At 35.1% G+C, this 23042-nt stretch overlaps 1 protein-coding gene across 4 annotated transcripts in view; it reads left to right on the top strand.

Annotated features, from left to right (window-relative positions):
* The window catches only part of TRPS1 (transcriptional repressor GATA binding 1), a 241136-nt gene that overhangs the window by 69609 nt on the left and 148485 nt on the right, over positions 1–23042 (top strand). For all 4 annotated transcript variants that reach the window (XM_081266196.1, XM_081266194.1, XM_081266193.1 and 1 more), the window contains one exon: positions 2820–3423. In XM_081266196.1, the coding sequence (XP_081122322.1) occupies positions 2820–3423 (604 nt within the window). The remainder of the gene's footprint in view (positions 1–2819; positions 3424–23042) is intronic.

The following is a 23042-nucleotide window of genomic DNA, read 5'->3' as shown; positions in this document are numbered from 1 at the left end:
TTATAAGAATTGAAGCTCAGGCATTCTGGTTCAAGAGTCTGTGCTCTTCAGTGTGTTAAATTGTTTTTCCAATAATAACTGAGAATTTGCCTTTTGCAGGGTTGGGGTGCTCATGATTGAATCTAGGGCCGTGCACCTGCTGGGCCAGTCCTCCACCACTGAGCTTCACCCCCAGCTCTGCCCTCTGAAAACAAGGTTTTTTTTTGCTATGCTGTGCTCTGTGATTTTGATTTTCTTCTCTGTATGTTGATTCTTTCTCTTTCTTGTTGCTCTAGCATTTAGTCTTTATTTCTTTGAAACAGTATCGCTATAATCCTTAGGAATTTTTGCTCTAGAGTTACTCATTTTGATAGAAATGATGGTGGCAATTTATAGTCTTAATTTATAGGCAGGAATCTCATTAGAGATTGAAGCAGAGATCTTACTATGCCAGGGAACCACAGACTCACTGGCATGCTGGGGCAATGAGTTCATTAGAATTGTGTTAGGGTGAAGGTCAATCAGAGATTGCTGATGTCCTTCCCAAAATGGATTTATTTTTTAATTCTCATAATTCAATAGGTTTTATACAATATCTTCAGTAGAGTATTTCTTGTTTACATTTTGCCTTTACCCATTTTTATGAATAATTGTCTGCACATTATGGCCTCATAAACAGATGATTTTAGATTCAAGAGCTTATCTTCCATTGAATTGTACTGGAAGGTGGTTAGGTTAAGAATGTTCTTTGGATGAGGTTTCCAAAGATTCCAAGACCTGGATCTTAGTTCTTTTCTGTTTTCCTTTGTAATCTTAGTCTTTTTTTAGCTGTGACTTTTGGTGGCAAGAGTCTTACTCATGGTCATAGACATCTTGCCTTCAGGATGGGATTACTTTCACTTGATAAAATTAATTTTATTGCTGTGTTTTTATGATCAGTTCATGATCATATCACTTGTCATTTGTTGTACTTATCTTTACTACTTAATGAAGAAAAATAGAAAGGATTAAAAACAATCTGGTTAAAATGTAAAATTAAATTTACCCAATGAAAATTAAGATTTTAATCATAAATCACATTAAATATTCTTAACAAATACTTACTGAGATTTTGTTTTCTTGCATCTTTGAATTTTGCTTCTATAAAATAAGAAAATTCTTTTGGAATTCCCAGTATTTAGTTTCCTTTTAAGGAAACTAAAGTTATTAATTCAGAAACTATCACTGCCTCAAAGTGACCACAGCTTGCAGCTGACCATGCTGCTCCCTGCTTATTGCTTCCCTTAATCTTTGAAGATAGCCACCATCTTCACAGGGACCAGTAATACTCTCTCTGGATGGCCCTTTCAGCTTGTTGATTGCCGTTCTTCCTCTTCTCTGTTCCTCTCTTGCTGCAGTGGCCTCTTTACAATGTCTCAGACTTGCTAGAAAGGGCTTCTCTCCCCCTACCTCTTCCTCCAACAAGAATAGCTCCTTTTCATCTTTTGATTTTATATCCTCCCTTAGAAAGTTCTCACCGACGTCTCTAAGCAATCTCCTTTCCCTGCTACCCTCTTACCATTTCATTCTCAGCACATGTCACCCTTCGTACTTATATATTTATATATAACGTTATTTGAAGCTTGTTATTTCTGCCTATAGATGAGTAGGCAGAGTGGGCATAGTCCCAAGTGGGCAAGGAATATGTATGGTTTATTCACTTATGTGTCCCCAGTGCCTGGCAACATAGAATTTTGATGATTATCTAAAAGTATATAATATGACTCCATACCTTTAAGTGATGGCTTAGAAAACTTATGTTGTAACTTTGTGGGTAACTCTTAGCACAGTTTGTCAGGAAGTAGAAAGTGTTTCACATAATTTTTGTTTGGAGAGCTAACTAAGGCTTTTATAGTTAAAGAAAGAATGCCTCATTCCAAGTTGTTTGTGTACCTTTCTGGTATGCTTTTTATAATGCAGTACCTCTGTTCTTCTTTGTTAATCAAACATTTGTCCTAATATAGCAGAAACTCTTCTCTGTCTAGCAGACAAGATGCTGTGCAGTTTAACAATACAGTCTCCTTATTTTATTTCTTTTAAAAAGAAAACACATGTGCACCCTTTTAATAAACATGTCTTTACAGCAACTATCATGATCTTTGACACCCAGTAGAGATACCTATCTACATAGATAGGTAGAATTTGTTCAGAAAAAAGTTAGGTCTTAAATACATCTTACTCTTTAGATTATGTAGATCAGATAAACCATACTTCATTGACTCAATTTAGATTTATGCTAGAACGTTATAATCACTTAGAGTGCATTTCAATATGTGGATAAGCTGTACAAAAGCATCTAAGCATTAGAGACATAAGTGTATTCATAGTGAAGAAAACCCTCACTTTTTCTTAAATAAACAGAAAGTGAAAAGTCCATTGATGAAATCATGTATAAAAACATATGAATATCGACTTAACTGGTCCAGAATTGATTATTATCCATCAAGATAAAATGAACAAAGCAGGTGATTCGATAATAAAGCCAACCAACCGGTTCTAATCAGCTGGAATGCGTGCGCGCGCGCGCGCGTGTGTGTGTGTGTGTGTGTGTGTGTGTGTGTGTGTGTGTGTTGTGTGTATACCTGTTACTGCTACTGTAACAAAAGGGAACTTCACATTCTTTATATAGAATTGAAAATGCCAGTTAATTAAGTTCCACTTTCTGGGCGTTGAGAATATTGTATTTCATTCTGCCTAGTACATTGTGTGAGATAAAATTCAGGTGCTTAAAGACCATCTGAAAAAGAAAAAAAAAACCTTCAGAATGCTGGATTTCCATGGACTGTTTTCTTCTCTTCCAGGAGAGCACACAGCTGCTACAAATGCCGTCAGTGCAGCTTTACAGCTGCTGACACTCAGTCACTACTGGAGCACTTCAACACTGTTCACTGCCAGGAACAGGACATCACTACAGCCAACGGCGAAGAGGATGGTCATGCCATCTCTGCCATCAAGGAGGAGCCCAAAATTGACCTCAAGGTCTACAGTCTTTTGAATCCAGACTCTAAAATGGCAGAGCCAGTTTGCGAGAGCGTGGTGAAGCGGGAGAAGCTGGACGACAAGGACGGGCTCAAGGAGAAAGCTTGGTCTGAGAGTTCAGGCGATGACCTTCGCAGCGTGGCTTGGAGAGGGGCTGACATCCTTCGTGGCAGTCCATCCTATACTCAAGCAAGCCTGGGGCTCCTGACGCCTGTGTCCGGCACCCAAGAGCAGACAAAGACTCTCCGGGATAGCCCCAGTGTAGAGGCTGCCCACCTGGCGAGACCTATTTATGGCTTGGCTGTGGAGACCAAGGGATTCCTGCAGGGGGTGCCAGCCGGCGGAGAGAAGTCTGGGGCCATCACCCCACAGTATCCTGCATCGGGAGAAAGCAAGTCCAAGGATGAGTCCCAGTCCCTGTTACGGGTAGGAAGGTTTAATTTTTAAAATAATTCATATATTTTGAAGGGAAGATGGGGGAGCACAAAATCTCTACATTTAGTACTATGTTTTGTGAAATGACATTAAATGAGCTGTATTAGTTTGGGGATTTATACTTAGAAGGCAAAAGTGGCAGAACCTAGCTCCCTGTGTGTTGGTGTGTGCTCTATGCATCCTCCGCATCCTGGTGGGCTGTCTCATGTTTGTCTTCACTCTTAGCTCAGATTGAACATCGGTTAATCATTCCTGGTGATTATGCAAAACAACATAGCCGCCTTTGGAGAAGGGAGGTTTAGAATCCCAGAAGGATGCACATCTGTTCCATTAAACTAACTGACTTTTCAATTTTAAGGTGGTGTGACAGTGTATGGTTAATAAGGACATTAGTAGAGATTTAAATCACTAAGAATGTAAACTCCTGGGTAAGATGTTAATACAGAAATGTCTTACTTTTTAAACCCAGAGTATAAATGTGTACAAATAACAATGCTTGTTGCCAAGAAGAAGGGAAAAGATGAGAAAAATCTCAACATGAATGGTATGAAGAACTTACACAGAAGTGTACTGTGCACTGTATATTATCAGGACCTTTAGGGAGAAAGACCTAGTTCCCTGTGGTAAAGCAAAAGCAAAACCTCTGAGTGAGAAAGATCCTCTATTTCTCTGTTTGCGCTGTGTAGTCTCATCATTATCAAGAAATATTTTAACTTTTGAAAATTCACAAACTCCCAGTGATACTTGCTTTTTGCCTAAGGCACCACCAGTTCAACATTTCACCTTAATGCTGAGAAAGTTTTGAGCTTTCTGGATGATTTCAAAGCTTTATTTGTGTCTAGAAGGTAGGAATGGAAAGTAGCTATCCTTTACAAAAGATCCAGTTAGGAAAGACTTCAGTGGGCCCAATGCTTGCACCTTGGGTTAGAGATCACTGAGGTCTCTCTGGATGTATACTGGAGAGAAAAATTGCTCTTCCCAGGTCTGCTTAGTGGCTCTGCTCTCATTTCCTGCAGAGCCCCTGAAGCCCATCTGTGCTTCTCAGGTATTCTGTAGTGGAGCTGAGAAGCAAGCCTTAGAGGTGCATGGTTAATTATGAAAGTGTTACTTTCCCTCCCTCTAGTGATGCCCTGGAGCTAACAGAAGGCCTTGAATACAGAAGAAGGCATGCCCCTCATACACTGAGAAACAAAGACTTTTTGCAGAAGGAACAGATTTATTATAAGTAATTGTAGAAAGAAGTAGTTTCTGTGCCCTTGGAGGGAGGGTGCAGTTCAGGAAGCCTCCTTCAAATCACTACATATGGAGTTGCATTTGTCTAACTGTAAATACCCATTGTTTTCTTAGCATGTGCATACTCCTCTGGTCTCATGTGACCCTTCTGGCTTCTGGTAAGGCAGGGATGCAGAATCCTGGGCTTTGTTAATTTTTGTTGGATCTTGAGAGTTGGTCTACCTGGGTGCCTCCCATTGCACCCCAAGAGTCCCCTCCCTTCTTCTTCCACCAAAAATTGTTCTCATCTGTGTCATCCACATTTGCTGCCAGATTATTTGGCAACTTTTTTGACCATTTCTGGCATATCAGTTTTTTTCTGTCACCTTCTGTATACTCTGTAAACTTGGAATAATAGTTGATCAAGCAGTGGAGTAAAACACCTGAGCAAGTAGTGACATTTTTTTTTTTTTTTTTATTTGAGCAAGCCGGGGGTGATTGTACTTTTCTAAAAAATTGTTTTTCTCAATTCCTCCACTTCCTTAATTCCCTCACTCTGAGTTTCTGTTGCACCATTTCAACTGTCTTTTCAGTTCCTCCACATTTAGCTGCTGAGGTAGGAAATCTTCAGCAACGAAGAGCCAAGTTTGTAGGCCTCTGATTTGTGATCTTTAAAGGCTATCATCTGCTAAATTCCAGGGAGTACGCGCACACATGTTAAAAAGAGGCTTGAGTCATTCTGTGAATTTAGTAAAAATTGAATCTTTAAAAATTCACATTTCACATTTGAGTAGTGCTCTGGGAAATCACCAGTTTAATGGGTATTTGGACTCGAAAGAGTAGTCAATTTAGTTTATTGTGCAATATTTAATTTATTAAGTGAATTAAAAATTTTTGGCATGTACATATTTTAGCCAATGAGCTTTTTGATCTGTAAGAGCCCATTTTGTTTGGAAATTTGATAAGAACTCTACTTTAGAAGTGAAAATTGGTATCCTTAAAGTTACAGAAATACACACTTCTCAATTCTTTACCCTTCATCAGTAAGGGGAAAACCCAGCAGAAGAGCAAGTCATGCTCACTAAAGGCAAAAAATAATGTTCTTTAATTTTGTAGTTGCAATGGTCTTGTTATCAGTGATGGTCCTATAATGATTTATAAACAGAACATAAATATACAAATATAATTTTCATGTCTTTAATAGAACACAGTGGTCTGTGTAAAGATAGAATTCAGTTTTCATGTTTGAGTTTAAATACTAGAGTGGAACATGCAATTAACTGCTTTGCTGCTGGACACATTTACTCAGAAATAGTAAGCAAATTAAGAAATGGGAAATATAAGGTTTTAAAAGTTTTTTTTTATTAAATAGTACGTTCAACATAGCATTAATTGAGCATGTGATTAGTAAATACTTTTATACATAGTATTTCTGATACTAAAAGGCAAAACTTAATTTTCATTTTTAAATACTGTTCAGAGTGATATGAACAATTAAGTATGAAAAATTGTCTATTAGAAAACATTGATTTAAAATAATCAACACTATCAGGTAAATAATGGAAATATTTTTAAAGAGTAAAATGAACATAAGTAGGTTATGTTACAAAGGACACAGTTAAAATGCTGCTTTCCGAATATTAGTCTTTTTGGTGTTTTTTTTTTTTTTGTGTGTGTGTGTGTGTATGCTGACTAGTTTTAGTCATGATAGTTTATTGTACTTTTGAAAGTGAGGAAGAAAATACAATCAGATGAAGAGCTAAAATTTCAAAATGGTTTTCATTAGCATTTATAGTTTTTTCCTTTCTTTTCTTTTTATCTCCTAGATCAGTGTTTAGCTTTTAATTTTGTGTTAAGTAGCAGATCATTTATATATGGTTTTATTTCATCTCTATTTTCCCCTTATTTTTAGAACGAAAGTGATCTTGTTAAAAATTTTAAGTTGTGCCTATCACCTGTGTTGATTCTAGTGCTTTGAGTGTGAGGAAGGGTAATTAAGTGAAACTCTATATTGTAAAATGCTTTGTGAAAACTAGGGTTTTTGTTGCATATTAACCACACTATTTCTATAAAGTCTTTTGAATATTTTCTTTTAGTAGTAGGAAGAAATATTAAAACTTTTAGAATCTCTGCTAGAAACAGTCCAAGCTCTTCTATAATAACTTTATGCTGTTTAAAAACTTATGGAAGAGATCTTATCTTCTAGATGTATAAGCTTGTGAATGTGGTCGTGAAAGCTTAATATTTTGATAATCAAGTGTTTTAAAATTTGGTTCTGTTAAGAGGCTAAAATATCTAATATTGCTTGTGCTAAAAGTAAAAGTCAGTTAGTTTTATATTTTCCAATAGATGTTTCTTTTTCATTTTAAACTGTTGTAATATGGTGTAGTCCAGACTCATGTACAGTTTTATATCCTTTGTTGACTAGTTTCTTCTATAATGTATAATTACACAAAGGGATTTATTTATTTACTTTTAGACAAGCTCTTGGGCAGATGTAACTGTACTAGTCTTATAATTGCCTGAATGATCAATTCTGTATTTCATTATTGCAGTGGAATTTCTAGATTAAATTTTATTACACAGAAAATTATAATCTTTATAATCTTTCATCTGACAACCACAGGAATGGGGACAAAAAATGTTCATTAAATTTCACAAAGATTTTGCCAACATCAGGTGGACTTTTCATTCGATAATAAAATAATTATAAGTTTAATGAATGCATCTGTATGGGGGAACTTATGGCAAGTTAATATTCAGGTAAATACCTCCCTGTCATTTGTCAAAACAGAATGTCACAGCCACATAACTCAGGCTCACATTTTTCCATGGGCTCTAACACTCAAGTTATTAGGCTACTTTCCCCAGTGCACCCTTGGGGGAATAAACTTCTTTGAAACTGATTTTGATTTCCTAGTAAATTTATTCAAGAAAGTCTGTCAGTTTTAACATGTACATTTTGCACTGCTTGATTTCAGCTGTGTGCTGCCATGGGCCTGTGGGAGTTGGGTTCCAAGTTGAGCCACTGACTGTCAAAGGCAGGGCCTCCCAGGAACTCTGTTCATCTGTCTCTTACAGAGGCTCCTCCTGCCTGCCATCCCACAGGAGTGTTGTGCAACTCAGTTAATTAATGTTTGTCAGGCCATTTGAGATCCTCAGATGCAAAGTGCTAGATAAATGAAGGTAGTCTGATGATGTGTTCATCTTGAAAATGTGATACCAAGACAGTACAATGCAGATGCTATTTCCCTCTTTCTTTAGCCGCCTTGTTAAATTTATAGTTTAAAGATTGTTGATACCGGACCTTCTATTGAGATGCAAAAATGTTCTTTTGGGGACAGTCCATTGGCAGCCAAACAGCAGTTCAAACAAGCAGCAGTGCTGAATGCCTTTGCAACCACCGACAGGAACTTTTTAAACTAAAGATGGTCTCCAGCGAAAAGTGATATGCATTGTTTTGCTTTATAGTCAATGAAAATAAGGGAATAATTGAAGTCATCATGTAGGTTCTGTTGACTTCACGTTGATATCAATAATCATTTTCTTGATCCCTTTGAAACTGTTACAATACCTGTGTCTAATTCGGAAGAGAATAGCCTAAATTAGGAAAAATGGGAAGTATATACCTTTCTAATCACTGACTCTGAAACACTGATTTTAAGTTTCTCTTTAGGTAGCAGTTAATATTTTATTTGCCTAAGTAAAAAATAAACTGTTAAAAACTACTTATTGCATCCAGAGATTAACTAATCCTGTGTGTTTCTGTGCTTCTACCTTAAATAGTTGCATTTCTGTTGACATTCATTAAGGATAAGTTAAGAGTCATATTCAAATACATTTTAGTTTTAAGAAAACAAGGCATAGCTGGGTGCAGTGGTGCATGCCTATAATTCCAGCAGCTCTGGAGGCTGAGGCAGGAGGATCAGGGGTTCAAAGCCAACCTCAGCAAACGTGAGGTGCTAATAAGCAACTCAGTGAGACCTTGTCTCTAAATAAAATAAACAAAATAGGGCTGGGGATGTGGGTCAGTGGTTGAGTGCTCCTGAGTTCAATCCCCGGTACCAAAAAAAAAAAAAAAAAAAAAACCCAATGCATTCAACACATTGCATTGGTTATGTGTAATAGTGAACAAGACCATTTTGTTTATAATAAATAGAATTTAGATAGCATTTTTTTCTTTTTGATTATTCATCTTTTACATTGATAATACCCTTTTTGATGGTAGGAAACAACTAAAACCAATTCAATACATAGGTTGAGTTTTATTGGTTTGACTAATTGGATTTTCTCATAATCTACTTTCACTTTGTAAATTGGCTCCATTGACCCAAATATTTTTTAGAAGCACTTTTCTCCCCCTCTTTGTTGTAACCTAGACTGTTTGTAAGATCTGGCATAGTTCTGTTGTCCCAGGTTTCTAAGGCAGGGGAAGCAGATATATCGTAGTGAATTGTGCTGTAGGTTGGTAGTCACTGTGAGATGCTATCCTTTAGCGTACTATCTATTCATTATTTCCTGTATAAATGTCTTTTGCACAGCTTCGTTTTCATCACAGACTGCCTGAATTAGGAAATACCAGGGCCCCAAAGGAAGCCATTATTGAGCCTATTTAGATGTTGGAAGGGAAGACTATACAGAAGAGAGCCCATACTCAGGAGGACAGGTGCAGAAGGACTCAAAAGTATGTCAGCCAGGGGGTACATAGTCCAGACATCAAATGTCATATTTTTCTGACAGAACATAGTCTGATGGATGGATTTGGAGTGTGGATTTCCTAAAATGCCACAAACAATTTTTATCTGGGATTTTTTTTTGTTTCCACCAAAAAAGTAAAAAATGTCTTTTTTGTCATATTGTTTTATTTTCCCTTCCCATACACTTAGTTAAGGAACTTTAAGTATTGATAGGCAAGGGTTTGCTTACTAGGCTGGTGTACCAGTTAGCTCAAGGAAGCAAGGAAGCTGACAGACTGGATTCTGCTTCATCTAGTTGTGTCATTAGAACAAAGAGATGCAAAGAGTTTCAGTGAAGTTTGGACAGACTCTTTTCAATTTGGAGAAGCAATGCTAAGGATATATAGATTTTCTTTTTTTCTTTTTGGGTACTGGGGATTGAACCCAGAGGTACTCAACCACTGAGCCACATCCCCAGCCCTATTTGTTTATTTTATTTAGAGACAGGGTCTCACTGAGTTGCTTAGCACCTCACTGTTGCTGAGGTTGGCTTTGCACTCAAGATCCTCCTGTCTCAGCCTGCTGAGCTGCTGGGATTACAGTCATACACCACTGTACCCAGCAGGATATATGGATTTTTTTTTTAAAAAATATACTTAATAATTTTGTTAACTGTGAATCAAACTTTCATGAAAATGTGGATACAAATATAAATATTTTTTAAATGAATTTTTGGTGAGAAAATTATGTAAGATCCATAAAAATATTGTTTATTGAATTGTACTTCCATGTAGAATTACTTTTAGTTTAAAATGTAGTATTTAAGACTTATATTTGGCCATGATTAAAAAAAAGTTTTGGTAGATAAAAAGCCCATAAAATAATCTGTTGGCAGAGAATTAACTTTCTGAGCTTAGCTTGTAATTCATTGAATAGCACAAAGTATGTCCTTACCTATCTAATTTGTATTCTCAATGAATAAGACAAAACTACTTTAGAAAATTCACATAGGAAAGCATTCACAAATGAAGCATTGGTAAAAATAGGTGAATCTTTACAATTGATTGCTAAATAATTTAGTGTTTCAATTGCTAGCATTAAAAGTTTGCTGCCTTTCTATTAATTTATTACTGGCTCAATCCTTTTGTCCTTATTAAAACTCTTTGAGCTTGAAACTATCATTATCCATTTTATTTAGATGAGGAAACTGAGGCAAAGAGATTAAGTAATTTGCCCAAGGTCATATGCATGTAATGGCAGAGAATTCTGGCCTTAGCCATCAAACTCCAGAGTCCCTGCTCATAATCATTGCATAACCTTCTTTGGCTTGCTATGATTTGCTAATAAATGCTTGGATGACTTCCTACAATTTTAGAGTTAATTTGTTTCATCTAAACATCCACATTTTTTATGTGTGTCTGAACAAAACAGTAAAGGAGCATTTTGAAATTATGCAAATAATGCATGCTTATTGCAAAAGAGATAGTGGAGAACACTGTAAAGAAAATGAAGACCACTAATAAATTCCAACCCACAAGTACTTTTCTGTTCATATTTTGGCTTGTAATTTATCCATTATAAAGATGTAGTTTATTTAAGTATAGGATTATGTACCTGTTTTATAATTCTGATTTTTAATTTGATGGTATATTGAGGATATCTTTTCTTATTCACAGATATATTTCACAATATTTGATTTAGTACCTCATTAGTAGGAATAGCCATAGTGCAATATATTCAACACATCCCCTATTGATGAACATTTAGGCTACTTCCAATTTTTAATTATAAAGAACACTTTTTTTAATCTTTGAAGTCTGGCATTAAATTAATGTTTAAAAGGTAAACATTTATCTTTTTTTTATAAAGAACACTTTGATGAACCTTCTTCTACATATTATTTCATTGTTTATCATTTCCTTAGGATAATTTCTTGCAGTATAATTCCAGTTTTGTTTGTTTATTTATGTTTTTTATTTTGAGATACAGTCTTGCTAATTTGATTAGGGTCTTGCTAAATTGCTCAGACTGGCGTTGAACATGCAGTCCTCCTGTTTCAGCCTTCTAAGTTGCTGGATGAGAGGCAAGAACCTCCACACCCAGCCTAATTTCACTTATTTATATGAGAGAATACATGACTTATAACTAAAGGTAATGACCAACTCTGTGGTATTTAAAGAGGTAGTCTTTAAGGTAGAAAACAAATCAGCTCATGAAAAAATGCAGGGGGAATTATATCCTAGAAATATTTAGGGTGTGCCTTCGAAACTGTACATTGACTTATTTATTGGTAATGTGAAAAATTCAGAAAGAATTCAGAGAAAAATAAATGGTAATCTTTAAGAGCCGCTTCTTATTACTTCTTTAGACTGTAATATATGCCCAGTAGCCAGTATTTGGTTTAATATGCTTATTTTATATTGCACGTGCAGAGAAAATTTATTTCAAGCAGGCCTGCTTTTCCTAAGCAGAGTTGGTTTAAGTGTTTTAAGTGAAAGCAGTCTCCACCAACAGGCTTGCCTCTTTTTTTTTCCCTTGTTTTTACTATGCCTTGGTGGATGACAGTTTTGCTACCCTTAAGCATTTCTCAACCTAGTTTTAAAGTTTTTATCTTGTGTGTTGGATGCATGGGTAACAGGGTGGGCTTTGAGGGAGTTTAGGAGATTGAAACTTGATTTTTTTTCAAAGATGTCATTTAATGACCTTTACTTTTACTTGTATATGTATATGTGTATGTATGTGTATGTACACATCTCTCTCTGTATATGTGTATATATATGTATATTCCATTAGAAAGTTTTTAAATTTGATATGATTTTCAGAATCTCAGAATATTCCTTGTTATTTTATTAATGAAGTATTGAAAGAACAGAACAAGAATGCTTTCTCAATTAACATTGTATTTGTGCTTTTTATATGCTAAAAATTGCAGAGGCTTAGGTCATATTATACCTTTATGAAAATAGGAAATTAAACCAGACTTATATATGGGAATCTGAAAATTTACATGTTACATTTGAGAGAGATATTCACTTCACCTAAAACTAATTATTTCCTTTGTTAAAGAAAAGACTAATTCTGGGACTTCTTTCACACAGTTAAAAATGAAATCCTTTTACTTACTCAACTTTTATATGCCTTTATGTTTGCAAAGCATGTTATAATTGAAGATAGTACTGTCCATTTAATAGGAGGTATCTTATCTAATCCTTCCTAATGTCAGATTTACAACCCAAGAATTCCTTGATAATTAAGCAAAATCCATCCCCTTTGCCTTAATTATATAACTAATTCAAAGAAAGTTGGAGGTTTTTGAAATGTGAATTATCAGGATGGGTAGTATATAGTCTACAGATGAATTACTCAGCTTATATGCATGGAATAACTTTGTGCTGTGTGATTGCAGGATGGTTTTATCAGAGTTTGCCTCAAATTCATCTTGGATTTAGATATTTCTGAAAGTTCCAAAATATATTCTAATTACTTTTTAGTAGTGTGCTCAGCTCTTTGAGGCTCCAGTTAAGAGATGTTTCACCTTACACACCGGCTGTGGCTCAGACTTGACTGGATTTTATTTTCTGGGAAAACTAGGTTTCATATTTTCTTTTTTAATCTTCCCTTGTGATATAGTGGAAAATGCACTGGACTGGAGGAAAGGAGACTCTGAGTTCTAGACTCATTTTGTGACTAATGGCTGAGTGACCCTGGGTGAGTCACTCAATCTTATGCACTGTTTCCTGCTTTGGAAAATTAACAGAGGTTGAAGTATGCAGTTGCTTAAAATTCTTCAAAATTGCATATTCTGCAGTGAGCCATGTAAATTTCCTGTGAAACCTTAAACACTCAGATGTGTAAATTGACACCTGAGGCAACTTTAAGACAAAATTCTTATATTTTAGACTTGGTGATCCTGGTGTCTAAAGAGATGCCATACATTTCAAGTAGAAGTTCTTAAATGTGACTTTTTTTCTAATGGCTAAGAATCCATAACTGTCACACATACAATCTGAAAATCTTGAAAATATATATTCTTTGATCTTCATTTACACAAGAAAACTGATTCTTTGGAAATAACCATGTTTCAAGACTCATGTTATTGGGGGCTGCTTATGAATGGATATAAAGTGAAATATGCACAATGAGAAATAAAATAAGTCTGGTGAGAATATGACATGCTTTAAGTCTGTCTCCTCAGTTTCTTGGCATTGAGTGATGGTGCCTGTTTTGTTCACAGTCAGATGTTCAAATCAGAATTTTGGATGCAGAAACTAATTTTAGTAGGTGGGGTGCAAATTTCTTATGAGTCCATGAATAGACTCTGATCCCAGCTGTTTCATTACAATTATAAAAATAAAATTGGCTGTGAATCATTCAAACTCTTTTTAATGGATGTGAATAATTCAGTTTCATCCCACTGAAATCTTAAAACTATAAACCTATCTTAGTTTTTTATGTCCCTTCAGAGTTAATATCTCATTATTCATGGATGAATTATTTGAAGTATGGGTGGTCAGGATGAAAGTGACCATATTTCTACTTTGCTCCTGTGATTTTTCAGGAGAGGAGGTGGCCTCTAGGGTGAGGTTGGGGATAAAGTGGAGAAGGAAATTGAAGAGCGTCTAGGAAAAGAGAAAAAAGATGTAAAATTAGTATGTCTTGACTTTTTCATTCCCATTAAAAACATACATTCATAAATGGCACTTGAGAAACTAAAAATAAACAAAAAAAGGAACAAAATGAGAATGCAGTACTTTTAATATATTCTTTTGTGGACATACACAAGCACTCTCTCACACACACAAACCTACATGTACAAATGACAAACAGATTTATGAGATTACTATGAAGCAGCTTTTAGTTTTACTTTATAATAAATTATAAATATTTCCACATCATCATATTCAGCTACATCACATTTTTTTGATGTCATACTATTTCATTATATATCGTTCTACTTTTCCTAGAGAAGATGTTGATTGATTCCTTGTCGTTGGACATTTATTTCCAATTTTTGGTATTAAAAATAGTGCTCCATTGGATATCTTTGTAGTTGAATAATTGCATCTTGTTTGCAATTTTAAATGGTTAGAATTGGTATCCCTGTAATTAAGACTCCTCTGTGGGATGATACAGTCGAGGAGTTTATTAGCAAGCATAGGTCCCTTTATCAGGCTATGGATGTGTGTTCCTGGGAAACAGGAAAACTATCATTTCTTGACTTTCATTAGTTAGAATTGCCTCACTGTGGTAGTTATGAAATAAAATCCTAACATTTTCTTTAAACATTATTATTGGGAAATCATTAATAACTATGGTAGTTGAATAAAATGCATTTCTGTAGTACCAGTAAAGGATCAGTCAGGTGTCTATTTCACTGTTATAGTTGACAGGTAGATTCCTTAGTCACCTTGACATTAAGCAAATTTCTCAAAAGTGTAATATACTGAAATGAATCTTGTAGGGTTATAAATTCACAAAAAAAGTTTCTTAATGTATTTTTTGATCCCAGAAAGTTGATGCCAACAGCTATTCAGTGAAATGTAAGAGTGGGAAATCAGGTGTTAAAGGGAAAAGTAGAAGACCATTCTGTACACCATTTCTTCCCACTTGCATTTTCACACAGCATATTGCTGTATACAAAGTCTTTTCAGAACATTTGAAGTTAGTTATGTTTCTTTGTGAAATTATAACAACATATACACCACTGTTTGTGGGATTTGAATGCACACTGTGTATGTACAAATTTAAATATGTTAATACTTATCAGCATTCAGGATTTATTTTCAGAGAACCAACATATAACCAGACCAACTTAATCTAGACTTGAAAGAAATAGGAAATTTAAAAAGCAAAGGGTAACTTTGTAGAGCTGTTTCCTGGTACATCTTCTTGATGTCCAATAAATATTTATTTAGCTCTTACCAGGTATCAGGAAACATGCAGACTGTATAAAAGGTAAAAGATGAGTCAATGGAGTTACCTGCCCTCCATTAATACATAGTTGGTTTTAGGTGAGAAGACAGGTATCAAGACAGCCTTAATACTTCCATAAAAAGACTTTCATAAAAGGGGTCAGGGGAGAGGAGAGCAACTATGGGTGTTTAAAGAACAGATCACATTTAATTTAGAGAATAAGTTTAGTTGCCACAGGCATCTTCTGAGCTGTTTTTGGATGAACTTTTAGCAGGTGAGTGTGATAGCAGGGGGGGCAAGCCATACAAGAGAAGAGACACTGTGAGATCAGCCTGGGATTTTCAGGATGAAGAAAAGCTTGTTGGAAAATTTTGTGTGGTATCACTTTAAAGAGCTTACACTTGACATATGGGATAGGGTAGTCTCTCAATGCTTATTTAGAACATTTTATTTTAGAAGGATATAGGGAGCCATCCTGGTTTCCAGGCCAAAGATAACTTGATCAAACCTTTAATAAGGTTAATATGACATTTTACATAAGATGGCCTGCAAGAGGGGTAGGTAGACAGGGTTGGGATGAGGAAGATGAGTTAGTTGTCTGATCCCTTACCTTATTAGCGATAACAGGGCATCTACAAAATAGGATAGGGAAAAATAGAAAATGACTTCTGTGTATATATGCTATATGTAGAATCTTGAAGAGTTAGGAAGGTTTATATGAGAGACTAAAATGTGGCTTTGTGTTTTAGATGATTGGAAGAGGAGCTGAATATCTAACATTTATGAAACACTTGACTTTGGGCTGGGCTCTGCTCCTATTTGTAGTGACTTATTTTCAACCTTACAGTAACCCCTTGAAGCAGGTGCTATTTTAATTCCATTTTACAGAGGAAATGGAACTTTACAGATGTTCAGTAACTTGCCCCAAGTCACCCAGCAAATTGGATCATGTGTCAGGAGTCTGCCTTCAAAGTGCATACTCTTTACTATATTTCTTTTGAATGAATGCAATGGACTTTTTAGTGAGGATGAAATAATGAGTTAAGCTGATTTTATACAAAGTTTGCAGGGCATTCAGATGAAGTTATTTAGTGGATAGCTGGAAAGAGTATGTCCTTTTGAGAATAGGAATAATGAATAAATAATTATATAATGAATACATAATTATATAATAAATAATTATTATATAATGAATACATAATTATATAATAATTGGATATAGATGGAAAGCTTAGTTTGTACAAAATATTCTTGAAGTGATGTAAACATGGACAAACCGTGGACACCAATTCTTTTAATTCTTCTGCAAAATACTAATGAAGATGATGTTCAGTAAATTGAGTATAGCACAAGAGAAGGTGTGACAGGTGCCACGGAGTGAAACAAAATAAGGAGGAAATGACCCCTTCATTCAACCATCAGGGAAGATTTTCTGGAACTGGTCCTTAAAAGTAATGTCTGGAAAATTTAAGGAATAATTAAAGTTCACAAATTGATAGAGAATTCAAGTAAAAATTGAGCTTTGTTACTCCAACTAGAGATATGCTATAGTTGGGGAGCCCCCCATCTGTGAAATATGCTATTTTGACATCTGTGAGATCAAATTTGAAGCTCCTCTGTGTATGTCAACATTCTTTCGTAATTGATAGGATTCCAGAAACATGCATGCTTCCGTGTCTTATTACACACTAAACCAAAAGAGAGGAGTAAACTTCCTTAGAATAGAAGATGGATATTCAAGGGTCATTACATACATATGCTCAAAGACAAATATACATAAAAAATCCTTGAAATCATTTACAAATGTATACTGTGTATACAATTGCCTATGTGATTGAGTCATTATATATAATAACTGTCATATTTTAGTTTTATGTATTGGTGTTCTTATTTATTTATCATTTTTGTTAGATTTAATCCAGTGGCTCATTTTCATGTCTTCTTTAATGTCTTATTTTATCATGAGAAGAAAAAGAAATGCTTGCCTGTGATATGTCACCTGTTGTTAATGGCTAAAATGGTTATGTATCGTAATACTGTATTACATTAAGTCATTTTAAAAGCATTCTACTTTCCCTTTTGTTTAAAATTCCTCCAATCCCTAGGATATTGGTAGGGGGTTAATGGAAGTCTTGATTAAAATCTTCCAAGCTTTAAGGCTTTCAGTTCTTGTAAACAATTTGGATCTAAGAGATAGATCTCGTTATGTCTTTTTACTAGTCTACTTATCCATTTAATGTTAGGGGAAAATAAATTAGGTTTTTTTTTCTTTAGTTTTGTTCTAATAAGTACAAATTAAAATGTCTTTTAGAAAATCAGCCACACACTGTCATGTGATGAGTTTTTTTTTTTTTTTTAAATTTGTGTGAAGACATAATCATTTTAAAAGTAAAGTAGCTGCCCTGAGTGTACAAATTCCCATTTTTTTAAAAATAAGCCTTTTAAGTTTTTACATCTAGATTGCTCTTAATTTGTTCTTTCAAAATGTGCAGGACTAAGAACCCAAATCATCTATGTGATCAATCTATACTTGATTTGTAATAGCTAAACAAACTATAGGAAGATGAAAGTCTCAGAACTAGGCAGCAGCTATAATGCAGTTGGGAAATGTTCACACTTGAACTCACAAGCTCAATCCATATGATCAGCCCAAACTCTGACCTTTCCATGGCAGAGCACGTTGACTGCACAATATTTAGGCTCAAAAATAAAAAAATCTTTGGGTGTTCTATTTTTAATGAACAAACATGGTGATTTGGGCTTCCCCCGTGGGATCGAACTGGCACCCCTATACTTATGACTTGAAAGTATAAATATACTTGAAAGTATAAGTCTTGTTGCAGTGTTGGGCTTGAAATGAAAGTCTGTTAAAGTGTGTGTGTGTGTGTGTGTGTGTGTGTGTGTGTGTGTGTGTAGTTTTCCCTCTAAAAGCCAAGGGACAATGAGACACAATGAGAGAAACAGCAAATACTAGATCTGATCATTCATCCATTTGTGAATTTCTTCCCTTTAATTATAGTGAACTTCTGAGAGGTTAGGGTTATGCCATTTTTAAATTTCTGGGTTTTTTGGTACAGCTGCCTGGCTCTTCTCTTAGGAAGTGTAGAATTAATATATGTTTACTTGAATTTTTGTGTGAAGGCATTTTTAAAATTTGTAAAATCACCTTTTAATTTCTATATGGCTGTCAAACTGTTTGGATCATTCTTCAATCATTAAATATATAATTGAAAATTGATTAATAATTGAATTTTTAGGAACTGAAAGGATAAATAAATTTTGTGCATTTGTTTCAATAACTTTAGCATAGGATATTATTTAGTGAGTGGTTTGCTTTGGAAAAAAGAACAATCAGCAATTTTAGGTTAATGCAAGAATAAAAATTGAACTTTACTAGAGCATTTTTAAATTTGAGACTCTCTGTGAGTTATCGGGTAAAGCAAAGATTTCTCAGGGTTCACAAAATTTGTTGGTACAGCAAACTAGGGGAGCAATCTGCCAGTGCACTTCCAGTCTTTCCAAATTCCAGCAAAAATGAAACATTTTATTTTTTAACTCATGAGTCCAAAATTCATTTTCTTCAAACAGTATAAGTTCTTTTTTTTTTTAAATAACTGTACATTTCATTTTGGTTGAATGTAATCAGTCCTCAGCACAACTATTTTGTTAATTTATAGAGCACAATAGCAATCACTGTTGAACCTAAAATATGAAGGAAGATTCTCCAAGATTCACCACTCTTCTGTACTGCTGCCTTCTAAAGAAGGGAAATATTTTAGAATATTAGGTGCTGTGCTCAATATAAGAGAAAGTGTACAGTGAGACTGTTTATCTTGAACATTTTGTGAGACTTAAAGGTTTGTAGCATGGAAGGTGTGATATGAAAAAGAGAAAGGTATTTGTCAATACCATTCCTTGATCCTGTATCATCTGACTTGCTGAAGACAGACTTAGAAGGAAAAGTTTGAAAGCTTCTGTGAACTCAGGAATGTTTCTAATGTTTATACTACAAACTCAGCCTCTTCATCTTCATCTCCTTACCTAGCAGAGGTGTATAAAACTACAGATTGCGTATGAAACCGAGATTTATAAAGGCAGGCAGCTTTGTTCTTCCAGTGGTAAATACTGGAGAGAAAGGAGTAGGAAAGGGGTTTGCTATATAGAGATACAGCTGGCGAGTTATTCTGTTCTTCTTAGCCCTGATATTGAACTGTGGCTACACTGTAGTATCTCTCTGGTACCAGATTCTTTGCTTGTGAGGACTGGAGCTCAGGCAGAGAGGAAAGATTCATAAAGAAATAACAAAAGTCAGGAAAGTCTTTGCTGTAATTTGTCGTGTACACTTAGTTATTTTTGTCTGGGTGGCTTACAGGATTGTAACTCCTTCAGTCATCTCAGTGTGATGTAGTAAAAGTAGTTTGCAGGAAATGAAATTCCATTTTGGTGCTTTTTTCACTTAAAGGCTAATCTGATTAGCTCTAAAACATTTGTTCATCTTTTTATTCAGTATTTGAACTATTCCTATGGAAGACATATGGATTTAAATAGTACTTGGCTTGCCATCTGCTGATAAGGGAAAGTGAGATGCTAAATCAGAGTGGCAGGAAAGTCTATTTCAGTAGAAGCTATTTCAAACTGGAATACTGTAGGCAGTTTTACAGAATATTTTAATTGGGATTATATTGATTGTGCTAGTAAAAGGAGTATATTTGCTGATATGGTTGAAGTTATAGAATCATTAAATTTCAATGTCTGTTTAGAGATGTGAGACTATGTGAAATTTTGATCCCTTTTTATTTGTAGTGTTTTCCCCCCATAATAGTCATTAATTGATAAAAATCTTTTTGATGCATTTTTTAAAGCACTGGTACATTTTTTTTTATCTTGCCAGAAAATAGAACATAAAAGATCAACTTTCCAAATAAATTAACTAGAAGTAAAGAACAATTTATAATTTTAGCATAGTGCTCATTTGTTAACTATTTTATGGCAAATTGCATTTTGAAAATCCTATTTAACCTTGTGGAGTTTAGAAAGAAGAAGAAAAAGAGAACATTTGGTATTATGATGATTACATGCTGACTGATAATGTGGTAAAGGATGCCATGCACCTACCTTAACAGTGTCATCTCAGTGAATCCTCTGAGCATCACTGTGATGTTGAGCATTTGCTACTCAATTTTAATGAAAGCATGAAGGCATACAGAAGTTAAGTTCTCTGAAAGGAACACAGCTGATTTAAAACTCTGTGCATGAGAGGAATTAAACCACAGCCTCTTTGAACTAGAAGGTCATTGTGTCGGATCCTTTAATCCCAGCTACATCATGAATGCTAAAGGAGGATTTTGCCTCTACTCTTCAGCCTCCCTGAAAGCTGCAGGAAGTGTAGGGAATCCAGTCAACTTTATGGACGGTACAGTAAGGACCCAAGTGAATCAGGGATTGCATGAGAGTCCACTTTGGTAAGAAGAGGTGCCTCACATAGGTTTTCCTCTTCTACCCAGATGACATAGGTATGACCTACTGGGTGGCACTCTTCTTGACAAGGCTATTTGCTTTAGATTTTTAGACGATTTTTGTGTTAGCAAGCCATTGAGAACTTTAAAGTGTACTAGTGTTTTATCCCAATTCTGTTTATGTCATTTACTAGAATGTTTCTGAATATAAAGGAAGCCTTTTTATACAGAAAAAAATATATTTTTTATATTCTTAAAAATTCTTTTCCACTTCCTTATCTTTGGAATAGTGTTGTCAAAGATTGCTTGTTCACAGATCCTTCTTGGCCAAATTCCTAGAAGTGGAATTGCTCTGTCAAAGGGTATGTACCTGAAAATGTGGACAGGCAATGCCAAATTGTTCCATAACAGCATCGGATTTGATATTGTGTCCATTCAAATTTTGTTGGGTCAGAATGGCAAGGTAGTTAGAAAAGAAGAATCAACATGTGGAGAAAGTATGTCTGTAACTGGGAATTGTTACACTGCACTTTTCTGTCTGTAGTGATATATTATTTCCTTGATGGCATTTGTTGGAGCCACTTATTTTCTACATGTGCTGAATCTTTTTATCCATCTATCTCTGTCTTCAGAGCAAGTACATCCTGGCTATAACTGATACATACAGCTTGGTTGTGTCATCCAGACTTTCCTTTCAATAGAATAAAATATTCAGGATAAAAAAATATATTTCCACAGGTGTGTAAGATATCCAGGGTGGTTTAGGATACAAAACAGAGACCGAAATGGTTCAAATGTGGTGCAGGAGTGCTTATTCTATGTACTTCACCAGGTGTTGAACCCTAGAATTTATCTTAGTGTCCAGAACCAAATTTTGCATTCATTTATCATCTTATTTTCTTCCTTTCACAGGACTATTTGATTGTGATAGGTACTAATCCATTTTTAATTACCTTTTGGAAAAATTTATTTCTAGCTAAACACTTGGACAAACTAAAAATACACGACTCTCCCAGATTTACTGTAGCTTTCGTAGGTGTCTTAAGTGTTTCCAGATATTCTGGAGATTGAGTTGTCATCAGTTAGTGAAGTCATTGTCCATATTTTGAAGAACAAGTGGCAAAAGTGATGACATTCTGGTTTTTCCTCATTCTTCTCTGATTTCGGGAACACTGCCATTCTTCACATTTCCTCTGGCCTTAAAGAGTGCCAGCTGGTTATTAAAAAAAAAAAAAAGTAAAAACAGCAACATAAAAATCAGAAATCATAGATTTGATTACCTTTGTGTGGCCATTCCCTTGGTGTCATGTAACCTGGAATCATCTAGGGTCTTTCTGCTCTGTGTGGATGCTCTGGAGACCTAGATCATCTCCTTTTTCTATCCTACCAACTGGTCTTGAGCAATAGGTCAACTCTTTTCCTCTTTGCTCCCAAGCTTGAAAAGGCTTTAATCACATCTTCTTTCCACAATTTTGACTGCTCTGCCTGTGGGTTATTTGATTGGTAACTTCATGTTGTTCAAACCAGGGCAGCCCATCTACACATTGGAGATTGTCTTGAATTCTCTGTTATGTGCAGATGTGCTGATCATCCTCTAGGACCTTAAACCCATGGGCCCTATGTAGAGACAGATTCGCTGTCACTCTCTCTGCCCATCTTTCTTTCCTATGCACAGATTCCTTAGTACCAAAGGATGGAGTGTGGGTAAGTAGATATGTCCATAATTCATCATGTATAGTTGGCTTTTAAAACAGCATTTGGCCAGGTACTTATCAAACTGCATATCACAGGAGCAGTACAGGAAGTATTGTTCTTATGAGAACGTAGAAATTTTTCTCCCTCAAAGTTTCAAGCAAATGGTTTGAATTCTTATAATTTGGTGTGATAAGAAATAATGGAGTTTTAGTGAAATCAAAATGATATAGCACAGTGCTTCTCTTTTCTTGGTGCTGTTATTTTGTCTGCACCAAATAGTTTTGTTAGCATTGTTGAATGGCTTCAGTTGTCATTGCAGGTACTAAAGCTACCATTAAGTTATATTGCTTTTGCTCATAGGATCACATTCTCAGCTCAGGTACCTGCATTTTCCATCAAATTTCAGAAGCTGAGAAAATCAGGTGGAATTTTTTCATTTTGTTTATATTTACAATGTGATTCCTTTGTAGTATTAAAGGGAGCTCACTAATTTATGTATAAAAGCACAGGCTCATCAAATGGAAAATAAAATCAAAACAGGAAACTCCAGTATGTTTAGTAATTATTCAAAAAAGCATTGTCATTTTTTCCATTTTAATTAAGTAAAAAGAGACCCACTCATATGACAGGTTTCCAATTAGTGTCTCTGCTGTATGAA

The sequence above is a fragment of the Spermophilus citellus genome (assembly GCF_964194105.1).
Source record: "Spermophilus citellus genome assembly, chromosome: 14".
Classification (NCBI taxonomy): Eukaryota; Metazoa; Chordata; class Mammalia; order Rodentia; family Sciuridae; genus Spermophilus; species Spermophilus citellus.
This window is presented reverse-complemented; position numbering and strand designations above follow the sequence as displayed.